The 16100-nt window shown below is 38.4% G+C and overlaps 1 protein-coding gene across 3 annotated transcripts; it reads right to left on the bottom strand.

Annotated features, from left to right (window-relative positions):
* Nucleotides 1–1088: 1088 nt before the first annotated feature.
* Nucleotides 1089–7288, bottom strand: LOC144705282 (F-box family protein). Of its 3 annotated transcripts, none has more exons than XM_078577883.1 (10): nt 7128–7288; nt 5306–5461; nt 4748–4821; nt 4519–4594; nt 3754–3864; nt 3314–3488; nt 3120–3235; nt 2927–2981; nt 1670–1745; nt 1089–1394 (listed from the first exon to the last, which is right to left on the bottom strand). In XM_078577883.1, exons 1-9 carry the CDS (start codon nt 7215–7217, stop codon nt 1675–1677), a joined length of 924 nt encoding a protein of 307 aa, XP_078434009.1. In that variant the 5' UTR covers nt 7218–7288; the 3' UTR covers nt 1089–1394; nt 1670–1674. The 3 variants fall into 3 exon arrangements, with proteins under 3 accessions (XP_078434009.1, XP_078434010.1, XP_078434008.1); XM_078577884.1 differs by having other exon boundaries at nt 1089–1373; XM_078577882.1 differs by lacking the exon at nt 1089–1394 and having other exon boundaries at nt 1552–1745.
* Between the last annotated feature and the right edge of the window lie 8812 nt (nt 7289–16100).

Raw genomic sequence — 16100 nt, 5'->3', positions numbered from 1 at the left:
AGACAGCAAAGAAGATAGAGATCGAGAGATAGATAGCAAAGAAGATAGAGATGGAGAGAGATATAGCAAAGAAGATAGAGATAGAGAGATAGATAGCAAAGAAGATAGAGATAGAGATAGACAGCAAAGAAGATAGAGATCGAGAGATAGATAGCAAAGAAGATAGAGATGGAGAGAGATATAGCAAAGAAGATAGAGATAGAGAGATAGATAGCAAAGAAGATAGAGATAGAGAGATAGACAGCAAAGAAGATAGAGATCGAGAGATAGATAGCAAAGAAGATAGAGATGGAGAGAGATATAGCAAAGAAGATAGAGATAGAGAAATAGAGAGATAGCAAAGAAGATAGAGATAGAGATATAGAGAGAGAGAAAAAAGGTAGAGATAGAGATAGTGAGATAGAAAAAGGGATAGAGATAGGGACAGTGATTGAGAGAGGGATAGAAAAAAAAAGAGATGGAGAAAATAATAGAGAGAAGAGTTGAGAAAACAGAGAGACAGAGACGGTGATAGAGTGAGAGAGAGAGGGACAGAAAAAAATAGAGACAATGATAGAGAGAGGGATAGAAAAAGAGAAAAAGATAGAGACAGTGATAGAGAGAGATAGAAAAAAGAAATAGAGGTAGAGGTAGGAGACATAGATAGATAGAGATATAAAGTTGGAGAGATAGAAAATGAGAGAGATAGCGCAAAGACAGAGTTAGGGAGAGAAAGATAGAAAATGAGAGAAATAAAGCCAGAGAGATACATGATAGAGACACAGAGAGAGAGAAAGAGTGATAGAGTTGGAACGAAACAGAGAGAGAGAAACAAAAAAGACATTGATGGGTTAGAGAGAGAAAAAAGAAGATGAAAATGAAGACAGAGAGAGAAAGATAGAATATGAGAGAAATAAAGCCAGAGAGATACATTATAGAGTCACAGAGAGACAGAAAGGGAGGGAGAAAATTATGAACTTACTAAACAATAAGAGAGATAGAGTGAGTGATAGAGTTGGAAGAGAGAGAGAGAGAGAAACCAAAAAAGACATCGATGGGTTAGAGAGAGAAAAAGAAGATGAAAATAAAGACAGCTATAGAGTTGGGGAGAGAGAGAAAGAAAAAATAATAAAAATAGGAAATATATGTATGACACATTCTTCACCGGACCTATAGCTTTCTATGTAATATATATGATACATTCATCAACGAACACGAAAAAAGATGGAATGGAGTCGAGGGGGAGACACGAGAGAGAGAGAGAGAGAGAGAGAGAGAGAGAGAGAGGGGTAAATGGGAATGGTTAGAGAGGTCGAAGAGAGGAGGTAGGGATTGACCTGGGTCGAGGCGGCTGAAGATGCGGTGAGGTAGAGATGATCACGAGTGAGACAAGCCTACGGGGCGAGAGACATGACCTGGACGTCAAAGGTAAGACGAGACAAGGAGCTTCAAATTGCACACTACTTTCCACCAGCCCTCGTAAATGAACACGAAGAAGGGGAAAAGACAGGTCTGGCCTTAAGTAGGATCGTGGATCGGATAAATATACGATAGATATAGAAAGAGAGATGATTAGAAAAGACAATGGGATGGCTTTGCATATGATGAAATGGCCATAAGATTAGTAGGATCAAAAGTAAGGGATGATATGTGTGGGGGATAATATACAGATTGCAGGTACAGAAGTCACCTGCATCAGCAAAACCTCAGCGCTGCTTCCAGCTCCGTCTCATCCTCGCAGTTGTAACCGAGGAAGTACGCTCGAGCTGACAGGGGAGCAACATGGCAGCAAATCAGTCAGTTCTTACCCTACGAGCAGATTTGGAGATAGAGATAGAGATAGAGACAGAGACAGAGATAGAGATAGAGATAGAGATAGAGATAGAGATAGAGATAGAGACAGAGACAGAGATAGAGATAGAGATAGAGAGAGAGATGGAAGATAGAGAGAGAGATGGAGATAGAGATAGAGGAAAGATAATAGAGATGGGGATGGAGATGGAGATATTGAGATATAGGAATAGAGCCATTAAGATATAGCTTGAGATGGAGATGAAGATATCAAGATAGAGATGGATATGGAAATATTGAGATAGATATAGAGATGGAGATACTAAGGTAGATAGAGATAGAGACAGAGATAGATATAGATATTGAAATAGAGATGGATATGGCGAAATAAAAACAGAGATAGAGATAGAGATAGAGATAGAGATGGAGCTACTAAGATATAGATATAGGTACAGATAGAGATATATATAGAGATGGAGATATCAAGATAAATATATAGCTGTAGATAGAGATAGATATAGAGATGGAGATATTAAGATAGAGATAGAGATACATATAGAGATGGAGATATTAAGATAGAGATAGAGATACATATAGAGATGGAGATATTAAGATAGATATAGAGATGGGATATTAAGATAGAGATAGAGATAGAGATACATATAGAGATGGAGATATTAAGATAGATATAGAGATACATATAGAGATGGAGATATTAAGATAGATATAGAGATGGAGATATTAAGATAGATAAAGAGATAGAGATATTGAGATACAGAAGGAGATAGAGATGGAGATGGAGATGAAGATGACAGAGATATTGAGATACAGAAGGAGATAGAGATGGAGATGGAGATGAAGATGACAGAGATATTGAGATACAGAAGGAGATAGAGATGGAGATGGAGATGGAGATGAAGATGACAGAGATATTGAGATACAGATGGAGACGGAGATAGAGATAGAGATAGAGATAAAGGTATAGAGAGATATGGCTAGAGATAGAGATGGACATGGAGATAGAGGTATGACAACAAGATGGGTTCTGAAAGGGAAGAGAAGGGGAAGAAAGAGAGAGGAGATAAAGACAGAGATTAAGGTCGAGATGATTCGGACATCAGAGAAGAGGTTTATGAGAGCAGAGAGATATACCCACCAAATCGGCCAGATCCCATAAAGGGCTCTGCTTCATCTGCTGCTTCTCCCTGTTCCTGGATTCATGGAAAACGCTATTCAATTAAACTAGATTAATATAATGATAAATCTCACAAAGATGATTAATTCCGATGATACGACAAACGATCCAAATATTTTAGCAGAAGAACACGTTTGAAGTCCAGCTGACTTACTGCATTCTGTTCATTATCCGAGGAGAGCCAGCTGTCGAAAACATGACCAGAAATGGTGCAAACGAAATGCCCATTTAACTGATCCAGCACAATTTCACGGCAAGTGTCATCGCACACTGTGTAATCCAACCAAGAAAAAGTGACAAAAAGTTATAGATTAATAAAGTTGAGAAGATTTTGTTTCAATCTTATACCATGAACACGGCCCGTTCTCTCACATACAAAAACATCGCCGATTTGAGTGTAAGTACAGGTGTCACCGGAGCATGAATGGTCGACAACCTTTTCATCGGTTAATCCTCTGCTGCTTTTCCAAATCGAGACTTGCTCTGCAACTGTTTTGTCCAGCATTACGCTATCGTCATGAACCTGCCAAAAAAAGAAAATTAAAGTTTAAAATATCAAAATACGGATCCACATGCCATAAGATCATGGGCATCTTGATTCCGTCATCGTCATCGTCATCGTCATCCAATTTCCACAAACTACCATGGCCATCATCATTGTCACTCATCAGTCGCCATAATGATGATGATGACGACGACGACGACGATGATGATGATGATGATGATGAATTCTTATTTTCCGCCAACCCCACTCCTGATGAACTGAACGAAAAGGTCCGGCCTCATACTTGAGATGGATGAGGAGCTTGGCTTCTTTTGGCCGCTTGCATTAGGATGTAATACTCCCTAAACTCAGCTGGGCAGTTCCCGATGAAGTGGGTCATATCTTCTTGGTCACGCTGCAAAAGATAATCCCTATTATATTAGCTAGCTTGTTAAAATTCGCGGATCAAAGAAGAGTTAGTAAAAGAGACAATTAGGTCTCATGAATAACAAAAAAAGTTATTTTGAAGGTTTGAGCAAGTAATCAAATACGAAAGATCCAATTTACAAGTACACTAAAGAGCTCTGCATACATCAATGCAGAGCTTCGTCCACGAGGAGTTTAGAAAAGACATACATTTAGTTATCACGAATAACAACCAAAGTTGGTCTGAGATAATAATAATGTATTTAAAGGGCTCTACTTTTAGAGCAGGGAATATTGATCTTCTTCGTGTACCTGAATATAGAGCTTTTAATGCGTGAAGGTTAGAGCACGCAATCAAATACAAAACTTGCAATTTATGGAGCACTCGGGGTTGAGGGAACCTGCATCTGTTTTGTCCGACTGAATGTAGAGCTTCTTTCCGGGTTCAAGTTAATTTTTGAAGGTATGAACTAGTAAGTAAATACAAAATATGCAATTTACGCAGTACAATTTCATCTGCTTTATGTACCTGAATGTAGAGTTTTCTCTCAGATACCACTTAATTTTAAAGGTTTAAGCAATTTACATAGTAAATGAACTAACACATACTTTAGCTTTGGGAACATGAATCAGCCGTGTATACCTCAATGTAGAGCTTCTTCCATGGACATTGCCGCAGCTTTCCAATTCGAGACTCCTTACCCCAACGGATACAATACCTGTGATAACAAAGTCGAACAAAGTTAGAAGCTAATAAAGGTAAAATAAGACGAAAGTAAATGCTAAAGATAACGATTAAAAAGTTAAAAGGAAATTAGAAGTTTCTGAAGGAAAGACTTAAAATACTGCGGAATATGGTAGGTAGGGCTTACAGACGGCGCCAAAGGTACTCATCTGAAGCGGCAAAGTTCAGCAACTTGCAAGCCAGACAGCATGAAATGAGATCCTACATGAGAAGTAAACCATAAGCAACATCAGTGAAAGTCTCGGAATTGCTTAGATTACCTCTTTTAGCTTGTAAGGCCTATTTCTTAGTTCAAGATTCCTCTAACTAACTGGAATAAAATAATTGGAAGATTTGTTCCTCCCCAAGTGGGAAAGTGCCTGCGTTATGAACTTATAATCATGGATTCAACTCAATCATCTGATTATAGGGTCGTTCTGTACCGAACCAGACTTAAAAAAAAACTATTAGTTTCTTGTACCATTTTTTATGTCTTGGATAACACAAATTGTTGTTTATCATATATTCGCAGGCTGCTTCATTTTTCTTATCGCACATAGAGGAAATAAGCTAGTTCATCAGTATATTATGTGTATATGTTTATTAGAACTCCTGCAAATGATTTATATGACAATACATTGATCCACTTGTCAAGATCCTCGAATTCAACTGCAGATGAAAAAAAATGTGGAGCAGAGAAACTAACCTCGGAGGACAGAAACTTAAAAATATGGCGGAATAGCTCAGGAGGAATCCGACTGAAGAACCCAGTTTCGATCTGCAATGCGGGAATTGAAGAAGCTGATGGGGAAACATCCCTTTCCCCTCTCAAACGCCGCCTCTTCGCGGGCACAACGTCATCCTGAAAACCCAATCCCGCCCAACCGGTAAGTATACAATTTTCAATTTAATCGCTTCTAATATATTTATCTAAATAGCTGTAAAATATCCAACTCCCATTTTTGAAATGGCATGATTTCCTTCAAATGCCCCGTCAATAAATATCATGCAACATGTAGGATTTCTTGGCGCACTGCCTTCAATTGGATGATTATAAAAGACTTTGCTAAAATATCCAAGCCCTTTACGATCATCTGATCTACAGACACAGATTTATATCGATTCATATTGTCATTAAATATTTTGTAAAGATAAAAGGAAGTGCACGCTACACTTTTCAAGCTCCTTATTTTGTCCTTCTATTCTACTACTGTGTTATGCTTCAGAATTTGTTGCGGGAGCTACTTTAGGTTAAGATAAAAAACCTAAATTTCAGATAAATCAGCAATTCAAGAAAATTGTTGAGAAATTTTCAGCTTAAAGAACCTAGATTTCTGAGAAATCGCCATTATTAAATTCGAGCCTCGGCAGTATTCGAGCCTCGGGAGAGAGAATATAAGATTCAAAGAACTTGGCGAAAAACTTTCAGATTTAGAAAAACACAAATTTCAGAGAAATCGGCAATAGAGTAGTTACTCGAGCCTCGAATGAGAGAATATTAGATTTAGAAAAAACCTAAATTTCAGAGAAATCGGCAATAGAGTAGACGAATCTCTGATTCGAGAAAAATGGGGAGAAATTTTAAGATTAAAAAAAATCCCAAAATTTCAGAGAAATCACTAATAGAGTAGTCAAACTTAGGCAGAGAGAAACTCCGATTCGAGAAAAATGGAGAGAAATCTTCAATTAAAAATAACCATAAATTGCAGAGAAATCACCTACTGAATTTTCGAACATCGGCAGAGAGAATCTCCGATTTGAGAAAAATGAAGAAAAATCTTGGGATTTAAAGAACCATAAATTGCAGAGCAATCGCCACTAGAATAGGCAAAACTCGGCAGAGAGAATCCCCGATTTGATAAAAATGGTGAGAAATTTTCAGGTAAAAAAACCAAAAATTTCAGTAAAATCGACAATAGAGCAGTAGAACCTTGACAAAAAGAATCTCCGATTCAAGAAAAATGGCGACATATTTTCAGATTTCAAAAAATAACCCAGTTTCAGAAAAATCGGCAATAGATTAGTCGAACCTCGACAGAGAGAATCTCTGCTTCAAGAAAAAAGACGAGAAATTTTCAGTTTAAAAAAAAAAAAATTCAGGAAAATCGCCAATAGAATATGCAAACCTCAACAGAGAGAAACTCCGATTGAAGCAAAATGTCGAGAAATTTTCAGATTAAAAAAAATAAATTCACACAAATTTCAGCAATAGAGCAGTCGAACCTCGTCACAGAGAACCTCCGATTCAAGAAAAATGTCGAGAAACTTTCAGATTTACAAAGAAAAAAAACAAATTAAAGAAAAATCGGCAATAGAGTATGTAAACCTCAACAAAGAGAATCTCCGATTGAAGCAAAATGTTGAGAAATTTTCAGATTAAAAAAAAACAAATTTCACACAAATTTCAGCAAAAGAGCTGTCGAACCTCGTCACAGAGAACCTCCGATTCAAGAAAAATGTCGAGAAACTTTCAGATTTACAAAGAAAAAAAACAAATTAAAGAAAAATCGGCAATAGAACAATCGAACCTCGACAGAGAGAATCTCCGATTCAAGAAAATTGGCGAGTGTCTCGTCTTCCTCAACTGCTCCGACCCCCTCGATTCCGCCGGTGGCCATGGCCGGAACCCTAGACAGCTACCGACCCCAGTTCTACGTACGAACGTTTGTTTCGTGGTTGTTCGGTGTCGGCCCATATAGGCCCAATAACGTTTTTAAAAAAGCCCAAACAATCCCTGGGTCCTTTCTATTTGAAAAAGCCCAATAAATAGTCCAGACAAGTTGTTCTACTTGCCCTATCTAATTTCTTTAGAGCACAAAAATTTTTGGGACGTCATCCGTCACGTCATTTGTCATGGTGACGGAAGCATGATGGATGACGTTTTTTGTCCCTTGACGGTAGGGATCGTCAAACGTCATCCGTCACCTTGACGGAAACATGACGGATGACGTGATGGTGACGAATTGTATAGGGCGTGATGGTGAGGGTGACGTGTGACGGGCTATATGTGACGGCAATGGGATACTCCGGACGTGCGACGTGACGAAAGGTCCGTCACAGATGATGACCGTGACGGAATTTTAATACATTTTAATAATGAATTTAGGACAGAAAAAGAAAAAAATTAATTGTTTTATTAAATACATTTCAATAATTAATTTGTTGCCGGGATATGTGCAAAAAATGAAGGATTTTGTGACTTATGGTTTTATATGTTGTGATAATCAAATTATTGATGTAAAATTGGGAATATAGATAATTTAATAATTAAGTTCTTGATTGGAACATTTAATAATTAATGAGGTTTTTCTTGAAAAGAATTTAATAATTATTTTTATGAATGTGAAGTTATGGATATAATAATTAATATGTTGACAGAAAAGTTAACACATTTATTTGTTTTTTAAATACAGTTAAGTAATTAATTTGTTGCCGGGGATGCAGGAAATGATTGTAGTAATTAATTTATTGACGGAGAAATTAAGGATTTATTGCCGCAGACTTTAATAGAATTGAATAATTTGTTTACGGATTAAAAATTTATAGCTACATTGTAATAATGAAAATTATGAATAAAAGAATTTTATAAATTAATATACTTTTGGAAAAATGTAGTATTCACTGACTTATGGTTTAGTATGTTGTGATAACAAAATTATTGATGTAAAATTGGGAATATGAGTAATTTAAGATTTTAGTTCTTGATTGAAAATTTTAATATTAAGCTAAAAAATTTTGGAAAAAAATTAATAAATATTTTTAAGAATGCGAAATTATGAGTGTAATAATCAACTTGTTGACGCAGTCTGTAATAGAATTGAATAATCTGTTCACTGATTAAAAAGTCATAATATCATTTAAAATTAATAATACTAATATAATAATTTACTAGATTAATATATTTATGGAAAAATGAAGGATTTAGTGACTCACCAGTCACCAAATGACTTTCATTTCCTTTACTAGTCATGACTTCCATCAATATAAAAATATAATAAATTAATATAATGATAGAGAAAATGCCGAAATTTTATCGTTCAAGAAGAATGTGGGATAAAAACAATAAATGCTCACGTTGACAAAGCAAAATGAAGATTTATTGTCCAACAAAAAATTTAAAAAATGTCTGACAAGTTTGCAAATCGTTACAACATTTGAATGTTTACAGCTTGGCTGTTAAAAAATTCAAGAGCTAATAAATGCTACTTCATCCACAGATTTCTTGGGGACTTTTGCAGCATTGGGGCAGCTTGGTCCACGCTTGGGATATTGAGCCCATGATTCCTCCACCCCACTTCTTTCTCACCTCGTCAAACTTGTCATTGAAGTTTGCTTATCCAACACCGCAGTTTATCCGTTCTAAACATAGTGAGAGATAGAGTGAAGAAGATCTAGAAATTAAAAGAGAGAAAGAAAAACGAGGGAGAAATCAAGAGAGAATGGAGGAATTAAGATTGTTTGAGACCGAAATAAAGCGAGAGAAGTAAAGATTAAGAGAAGGGAGGAAGAGATATTACGAGACAAAAAAAAAAGAGACAAGGGGTAAAATAGAAACTAAGAGAGAGAAAGAGAGAGGAGATCAGATAAATTTGGAGATTGAGAGAGGAAGAGGAATTAAGAGGAAGGACATGGAAACTAAGTGAGAGAGAGAGAAACTAGAGATAAATTAGGAGAGAGAGAGAGAGAAAGGTGGGCAAAGTAATTATGAGAGAAAAGACAAGGAAACTAAGAAAGAGAGAGGATGACAGATCAGTTAAGAGAGGTGGAGAGAGAAATTTAGAGAGGGAGAAAGAAGGGCCATGATAGTATGAGAGAAACAGCGGGGGAAGAAGTTATGAGAGAAATAGAGAAATGAGGGAAAGAAATTAAGAAGAAGAAGAGAGGAGATTGAAAGGAGGGCAGACAAATTGAAAGGAAGACAGGGATACTAAGAGAGAGAAACTAGAGACAACCGTGATGTGAATCAACCTAATTGACAGTGCAGTATAATACCATTCAGGGATTCGTATGGATCAAATCAGTGAACCCTTTCCGCTAAAGAGCACCCACTATCTATCCTTAGTGTCTCCACACTAATGGCTACGGGACCGGCCATATTCATCATATGAGTGAGGATACTTCATTGTCCTTCTCGCGTATCCTTTGAATAGGAATGTTTAGAACACATGCTTAAATACTAGTGATCTCTGTATTACGATCTCATCGAAATTCACCAAGTCCGATCATGTATTCATGGACTTCATTATACGCATCACACGTGCACTATAATGAATATGTTCTATTAATGAACATAGAACGAGATGTGAAATGTGTGATTGGCTTGCCGGCCTAATATATTTCCATGAGAGAGAGAGGACAAGGAAACTTTGTGGACTTTTGCAGCATTGGGACTGCAAGTTAGTTTAGTTCTCCAAAAAAATGTGCCTACGCTCAAGGAAGACACATGTTGGGGAAGAAGAATGGATGAGTCAATTTTCCCAACCAAGATTGCCACTGCTGCAAAAAAATGTCCATTAAAATTACATTAGAAGATTGGATCGATAGAAGTAAATTAAGACTAATGACTTAGACTAGTCTTCGTCATCAAAAAAGTCATTCACCCCATCTCTATTGCACAGCTGAGCATTCTCGGCACGCAACCAATAATTGGCTGTGACCAGGAGCTCGATGCTTTCAGCAGTAAGACGTGCCCGCTTGAAAGTGACGAATGCACATCCCGCCGAGAATAAACGTTCTGTTGGGGCACTAGTTGCATATGCTGAGAGAAACTCTTGTGAAAGTGTAGAAAGACGCAGGTTGGTTTGTGCGCTTATGCGTACCCACATCCCAATGCTGTTTTATTGTCCTTCCTCTCTGTTGATTGTAGATATGCCTTTAATTCCTTGGTTGGAGTTGGAACTTGTCGTTCCTTCTCCCTAACTGGCACTACGCCATCAATAAGTTGTGCAAGCCAGTCTTGCTCTCAATGTCAGGTTTGCTACAAATGATGTCTTGCTCTCAATGTCGGGGCATAAGTTGGCGAACAAATGCCAATGCATCCTGAATGCCACCAGGATCTAGTGATGCTCCCTTGTTGAAAGGGTCAAGAATTGCAGCTGTTGTCGTTGCTCAGTTTTTTTCAAAATAATCTTCTCATACTTCAACATCTTCGACTTCATGCTCTCACAAGCTTTGCGGATGGATGCAATTTGTGCAGCGGTCATCCTTCTTATCGATGCGAATATTGTAGACATATCAAAATTCAACAATATTGTGTTAATATGTCGCATCAACGCCTTCAAGATGCGGATCACTTTCACGACTCTCATTGTCTTCGAGCCACTAACATATTTTGTCATCCTATAAAAAGGCCCTAAAATGTCGCGGAAGTCTGCCAACATTTCCCACTCTTCACGTGAGATTCTCATGTCCTTATCGGACACCGACATGATTTGTAACGCCATAAAATCCATGACTTCTCACTTCTCCAACGCAGCATGCAACATGTCATGCGTATTGTTCCACCGCATTGGGCAATCTAATGGAAGTTGGTTATGATTCTTGCGCATGTTGTTGCACATCTTTACGTACTGTTGTCGTCTTTGTGTCGATGCTCGGACGTTTATCACTAATTACCCAACACGGGCAATCACGTCCCCTAGGATGAGGCCACTATCATGAATGACCATTTCTGCATAACTTGTCGCGGCCTCCCGTGCGGCGTCCAAATCGTATGTATCAGTGTCGTAATTCGATTCATATACTGCGTCTACTACGCTGTTGTCAGCAGTCCTAGGAGGAGGTGTGGTCACTAATACACGTAATGATTGTAATGCAGCCTGGACGATAATGTTCAACGCTTGGGCATCACAAGGGACATGTCGGTCCTCAGTGAAATAGTCGTTAATCGGCTTGAGTTCCTTTGCGAGCAGAGCAATCATCCGCCTGTTACTTGATGCATTGTCCTTAGTGATAGATCCAACGTGCATGCTAAAAATATTAGTTTTGTTGTAAGGTAGTACGAACGTAAAATAAAGCCAGACTAGATGATGTCGTCGACCTTTGTCTTCAATCCGAAGTCTTTCAACGCTTGGATCACTATCGTGCTCATGTTCTCACCATTGTGTTTACCCATTAGCTCGCATATGGCAAGTACACGTTCTCATAGTTCCCACTGATTGTTCACCTAATGAACTGTGATGCCGAGAAGACCACACGTATTCTCGATAGTCCATGCATCAACCGTCAAGGAGACCCTAGGGACATTTGCCAATAACTCCATGAGCTTCCTCTTCATGGTCCCGTATAGCTTACGCGTCGCATCTTTTATTGCCTTCAAACTTGACGGGTCAATTGTTGTCTCCACGGCGTACTTCCACATAATCTTGAACCCCACGTTGTCCGCTATGGCTCATGGGGAGTCTGTGAGGCAAAAAAATTGTGCCATGATCTCCTTTGTCTTCTCCAACGTCTTCTTGATGGCACCACCCTACCCGTACGCCTCAGTTGTTGTACGTAGATCGAGATTAGTGCCCTTCAGCTCATGGTATAGTCTACTGTGACTGAAATCCAAGTGACTCCAAATAATGTTTGTAGACCCGTCTTTTCGCCGCTTCAACCTATTCCGCAATGGGCTAACTTTTTGGTCGCGACATAATAGGTACGCCCATACGCCCGACCCTACCACCATGAAGTATTGCAATATTTCAGCCTTCCCTTTATGTCGGCCCAACCACCGGTAGAGGGGTCTCTCGAACATCCTCCTCCGAGGACTCTACTACCAAGTCAACGCACCCGTTGCCAATTAGATTTTCCATTGGTGACTGTGTCGTAGGGAATAGGTGGAAATTCTCATTTAGTCAAATTCAATAAAAGGCATTCAAATTGAAAAATTAATTAATCATTCATAAATTTTTCTTCGATGGAAAGGCGAAAATGCTTCACTTTAAAATTCATGGATAATATCATCAACATTAATACCAAAATCAGTAGGACACAAGAACTAGACTTATAAAAAATGAAAAAAATCCCATCATAAACATATATATTCAAATTTAGCACCATGACAATTCAGTCAAAAAATTTATCATGTGAGAAACGGGGAAAAAGAAAAAATTCCGAAAATCAACGTCATTTGTCAACAACCAAAAGTAATCTATGTCAGCAAAGGTCAATGACGTTGACATTGCCAATTATAATAAAAGGTTCTGAAAAATTATCAAGAGAAATTCAAAGGTTTACAGTCATATAAGATAATTAATGAGATTTTGAACTCATTTATTTTGATACTTTCTACAGTTTCAGTGAGTATAATTTTCACTATTTGAGACCGGAATATAGAATGGTATGTAAAAACAAGAAGCCTAATACCTACGTTGCCAAGACGAGTAGATTACTGTTGTGTCTTGATCCTGGCTTCCTGCCTCTCGACTCTTGAAGCAGTTATCAACATATCAGACATCACTAATATGCATTGAACAAATATACAGAAAGAAGAAATTCAACATCATGAGTACTTTCGTAGTAACAGTTTTAAAAGATGGCAGGGCACCATAGCAACAGTACATTGACAGTTGCAATTTATTTGTAAATTAGGAAATCGAGAAATCGAGAAATACAAACAATTTCTTTCAACTGAAGAAATCGAGATATAGGGATATTAGAGAATTGGAGATAGGGAGATAGAAAACCCTTCAATTCAAGCTCAGGCTTGATTTGAAAACCCTTCAATATAGAAGATTAAGAAAATGATGGTGACGGAGATGGAGAGTGACAGAAAGATAGAGATCGAGGAGAGAATTTAGTATAAGAGGTTTCATATGTGTAAAAAAGATCTGAAAAGGTAATCACGTACCAATTCCCAGACCAAAGAGGCGTTCCTTTAACAAATCAATGATGATTTTAATAATTTACGACAATGATGATTTTTCTCCACCATTCCTTTATCAAATCAATCAACCAATCGCGCTTCTAATTCACTAGACATCTAGACTCTTAGAAACATATCTTCTCTACTACCTCACTTTGCCCACCCTTTATCTTTACAAACCCCTACATTAATCTTCTTCCCCCATTCATATCCCTTGGAGAAGAATACTACATCACTGCCGCTGCCGCTACCACTACTCAATAAGACTTCCTCTTCAACCCCTATTGCCACAATCGACCAAAGCCCAGTCCACCACCATCTCTCAGTTGATTGTTCTTCCTCTTGAGAACCCAATGGAGGTCATCATGGGGCTCTTCTAGACCTTCAACGTGATCCACCCACAGCTCTTTTAGCTCCACCTATTTTAATTATTCTTATGCATTCGCAAATATTTGATCCCATCCAATTTAAACCAGGCAACCTAAATCAAATTGGGCAAGGTTCTTTGATTAAAATATTGGGACATATCATTTAATTCTGCCAACACCTGGGTGATCAAGGATAGGATTTTGATCGATTAAGTGATCAACCTGATAGAACGTTTCATTGAAATGATTGAATCCCCAGTGTCTATTGTCGAAAAGAGCCGCCCAATTCTCCTCTTCCATATTCGTGGTGGTGAGCTGTTCCAAGAAACTCTAAAAAATGACTCCCATGCTAGCTGATGCCTGATAGCATCAGCCAATCCTTCTTCCATGGAACCTCATCTCCCTCATTGGCATCCTTCGGGCCATGTGCCTCTAGGTAGGAGTCCATTCTCATTAGTCAAAGATGATAATTTATCTCAGCGAGAATCTGTAGTGCAGATGGAATCTTGAGTTTGTCCCCTTGATACTTTCTCTAGATGTAACATTCAACTCCTCATATTGATCAGGAAAGGCTACATCTTTTCTCTCTGTGATAGGCAGGACTATGTAATAGGCAGTTCAGATTTTTAAATCCAAGCAAACTAGAACACCCATCATCCTTATTTCACTTCTAGTATTATCCCACTGTGCTCTATAATAGACGAAAACTGGTCAGATTGTTGATCACCACAGTTTATGAATGGAAAGAACGGACAACAATATTTTTCTTTTCAAAGGAATCGCAAATAGTTTTTAAAAACTTAGATGAGAGATATTTGGGAATAAGTAATTGAATTAAAGATTTCCGTCCTGCTCTAAAAGTGATAAGAAAATAAATGGCAATGTAGGAATTAGGAAATATATTCAACATGTAGCTCAAAAGAGAGATATATCATTAAGAATTTAGCTCCATGCCTCTTTCCAGAGAGCTCTTTACACCAAAGAAATATTGTCACAATGTATACTAGACGTGCTGCCACCCAAAGCCGCTGCCGCAGCGATCTTTTCACCATATTCGTCGATGCTAGTGATGAAGATAATAGTCTTCTCCAACAGCCTCTGAGTAACACATTCAAAGTGTTGGAAATGTCAAACCCCCCAGCCCTAAGTTTCAAGATTGTGGGGGTTGACTCGGTACATCCTAGAAAGTAGGATGACTTGGTACATCCTTGAAAGTAGGATGGCCTAGCACATCCTTGAAAATAGGATTGTGCCTACTTTCTAGGACCTTGCCTAGTTTTTAGGGGGCATTTAGGCCTTGGTTTGTGCCTATAAAAGACCCCCCATCTCCCTTGTTTTCTTTACCCCTCATCACCCTTGATGTATTCGCTTTTCTCCCTTTGAGTCAAGTAGAGTTTCTTGAAAGTTCTTTTGAACTAGAAATCTCTTCCTCCTTCCCTTTGAGTTGGTGCTCTCTTGACGGTGACGACGCGGGGACGTGAGGAGGCTAACGACTACGCCTCGGTGTTTATCCTCGTATCGTCTTGGGATCATCCTCTACATCTTCTGCAATGGTTCACGTCCAAGTACGCTTCCGCAAGTGTGTGCGCCCAACACAAAGACAAAGTGGAGGAGCGCAAAGCATCAAATCGACATCAAAACGATGAATTACAAGCGTTCCTAGTTTGAATTCCTTCATCTCATTTGCGGGTAATGTGAAAAAATTTGAAAGTAACAATTAAATTCTGATTCAGAAACCGAACCAATGAATTTTGGAACAATTAACTTCATACAAAATAATGATGTTCGTTAAAGGGTGTTTCTCATTGCGGTTCATCAGAATTATCTAAAATCGAGCGAAAGGAGCAGAGAAGGAGGATAATGTAGGAAAAAAAAGATAAAGAAGAAGGGGGGAATAGCTACCTCCGAAATCCGACACTACATCCTAAGAAAAATATGGCAAGAATCAGAACAAATCAAGCGCAAGAATCAGTAGAAAACCCTTTAATTCGAGCTCCAACTTCCGACTTGGCGACTTCCCGCTTTGAGTTCCCACTTTCGAGTTTTGACTTGGCGAATGGCGAGTGGTGACTTCTACTTCGGCTTGACCTGAGGGGACTTCGACCGTTTGACATAGTAAACTAAATAATGTTATTTCCGTCACCGGTGATGGTGATGGCGTCACGGTGACGATGACGGTGTCACGGTGACGATGACGTGACAAAACAAGGTTCAAGTGACACGGAACGGGAACGTGATGAAATTTTTAAAAACCCTCAGGCGTGTGACGAGATGGTGACGTGACG

This window comes from Wolffia australiana, chromosome 7, assembly GCF_029677425.1.
Source record: "Wolffia australiana isolate 7733 chromosome 7, ASM2967742v1".
NCBI classification, from domain to species: domain Eukaryota; kingdom Viridiplantae; phylum Streptophyta; class Magnoliopsida; order Alismatales; family Araceae; genus Wolffia; species Wolffia australiana.
This window is presented reverse-complemented; position numbering and strand designations above follow the sequence as displayed.

Excerpts from the sequence above, each read along its gene's own strand:
- LOC144705282 (XM_078577883.1), bottom strand. The coding sequence starts at position 7,217 with ATGGCCACCGGCGGAATCGAGGGGGTCGGAGCAGTTGAGGAAGACGAG. Across the intron at positions 4,822-5,305 it reads TTAAGTTTCTGTCCTCCGAG|GATCTCATTTCATGCTGTCT; the intron begins GTTAGTTTCTCT and ends CTTCTCATGTAG. Across the intron at positions 2,982-3,119 it reads CGGATAATGAACAGAATGCA|GAACAGGGAGAAGCAGCAGA; the intron begins GTAAGTCAGCTG and ends CCATGAATCCAG.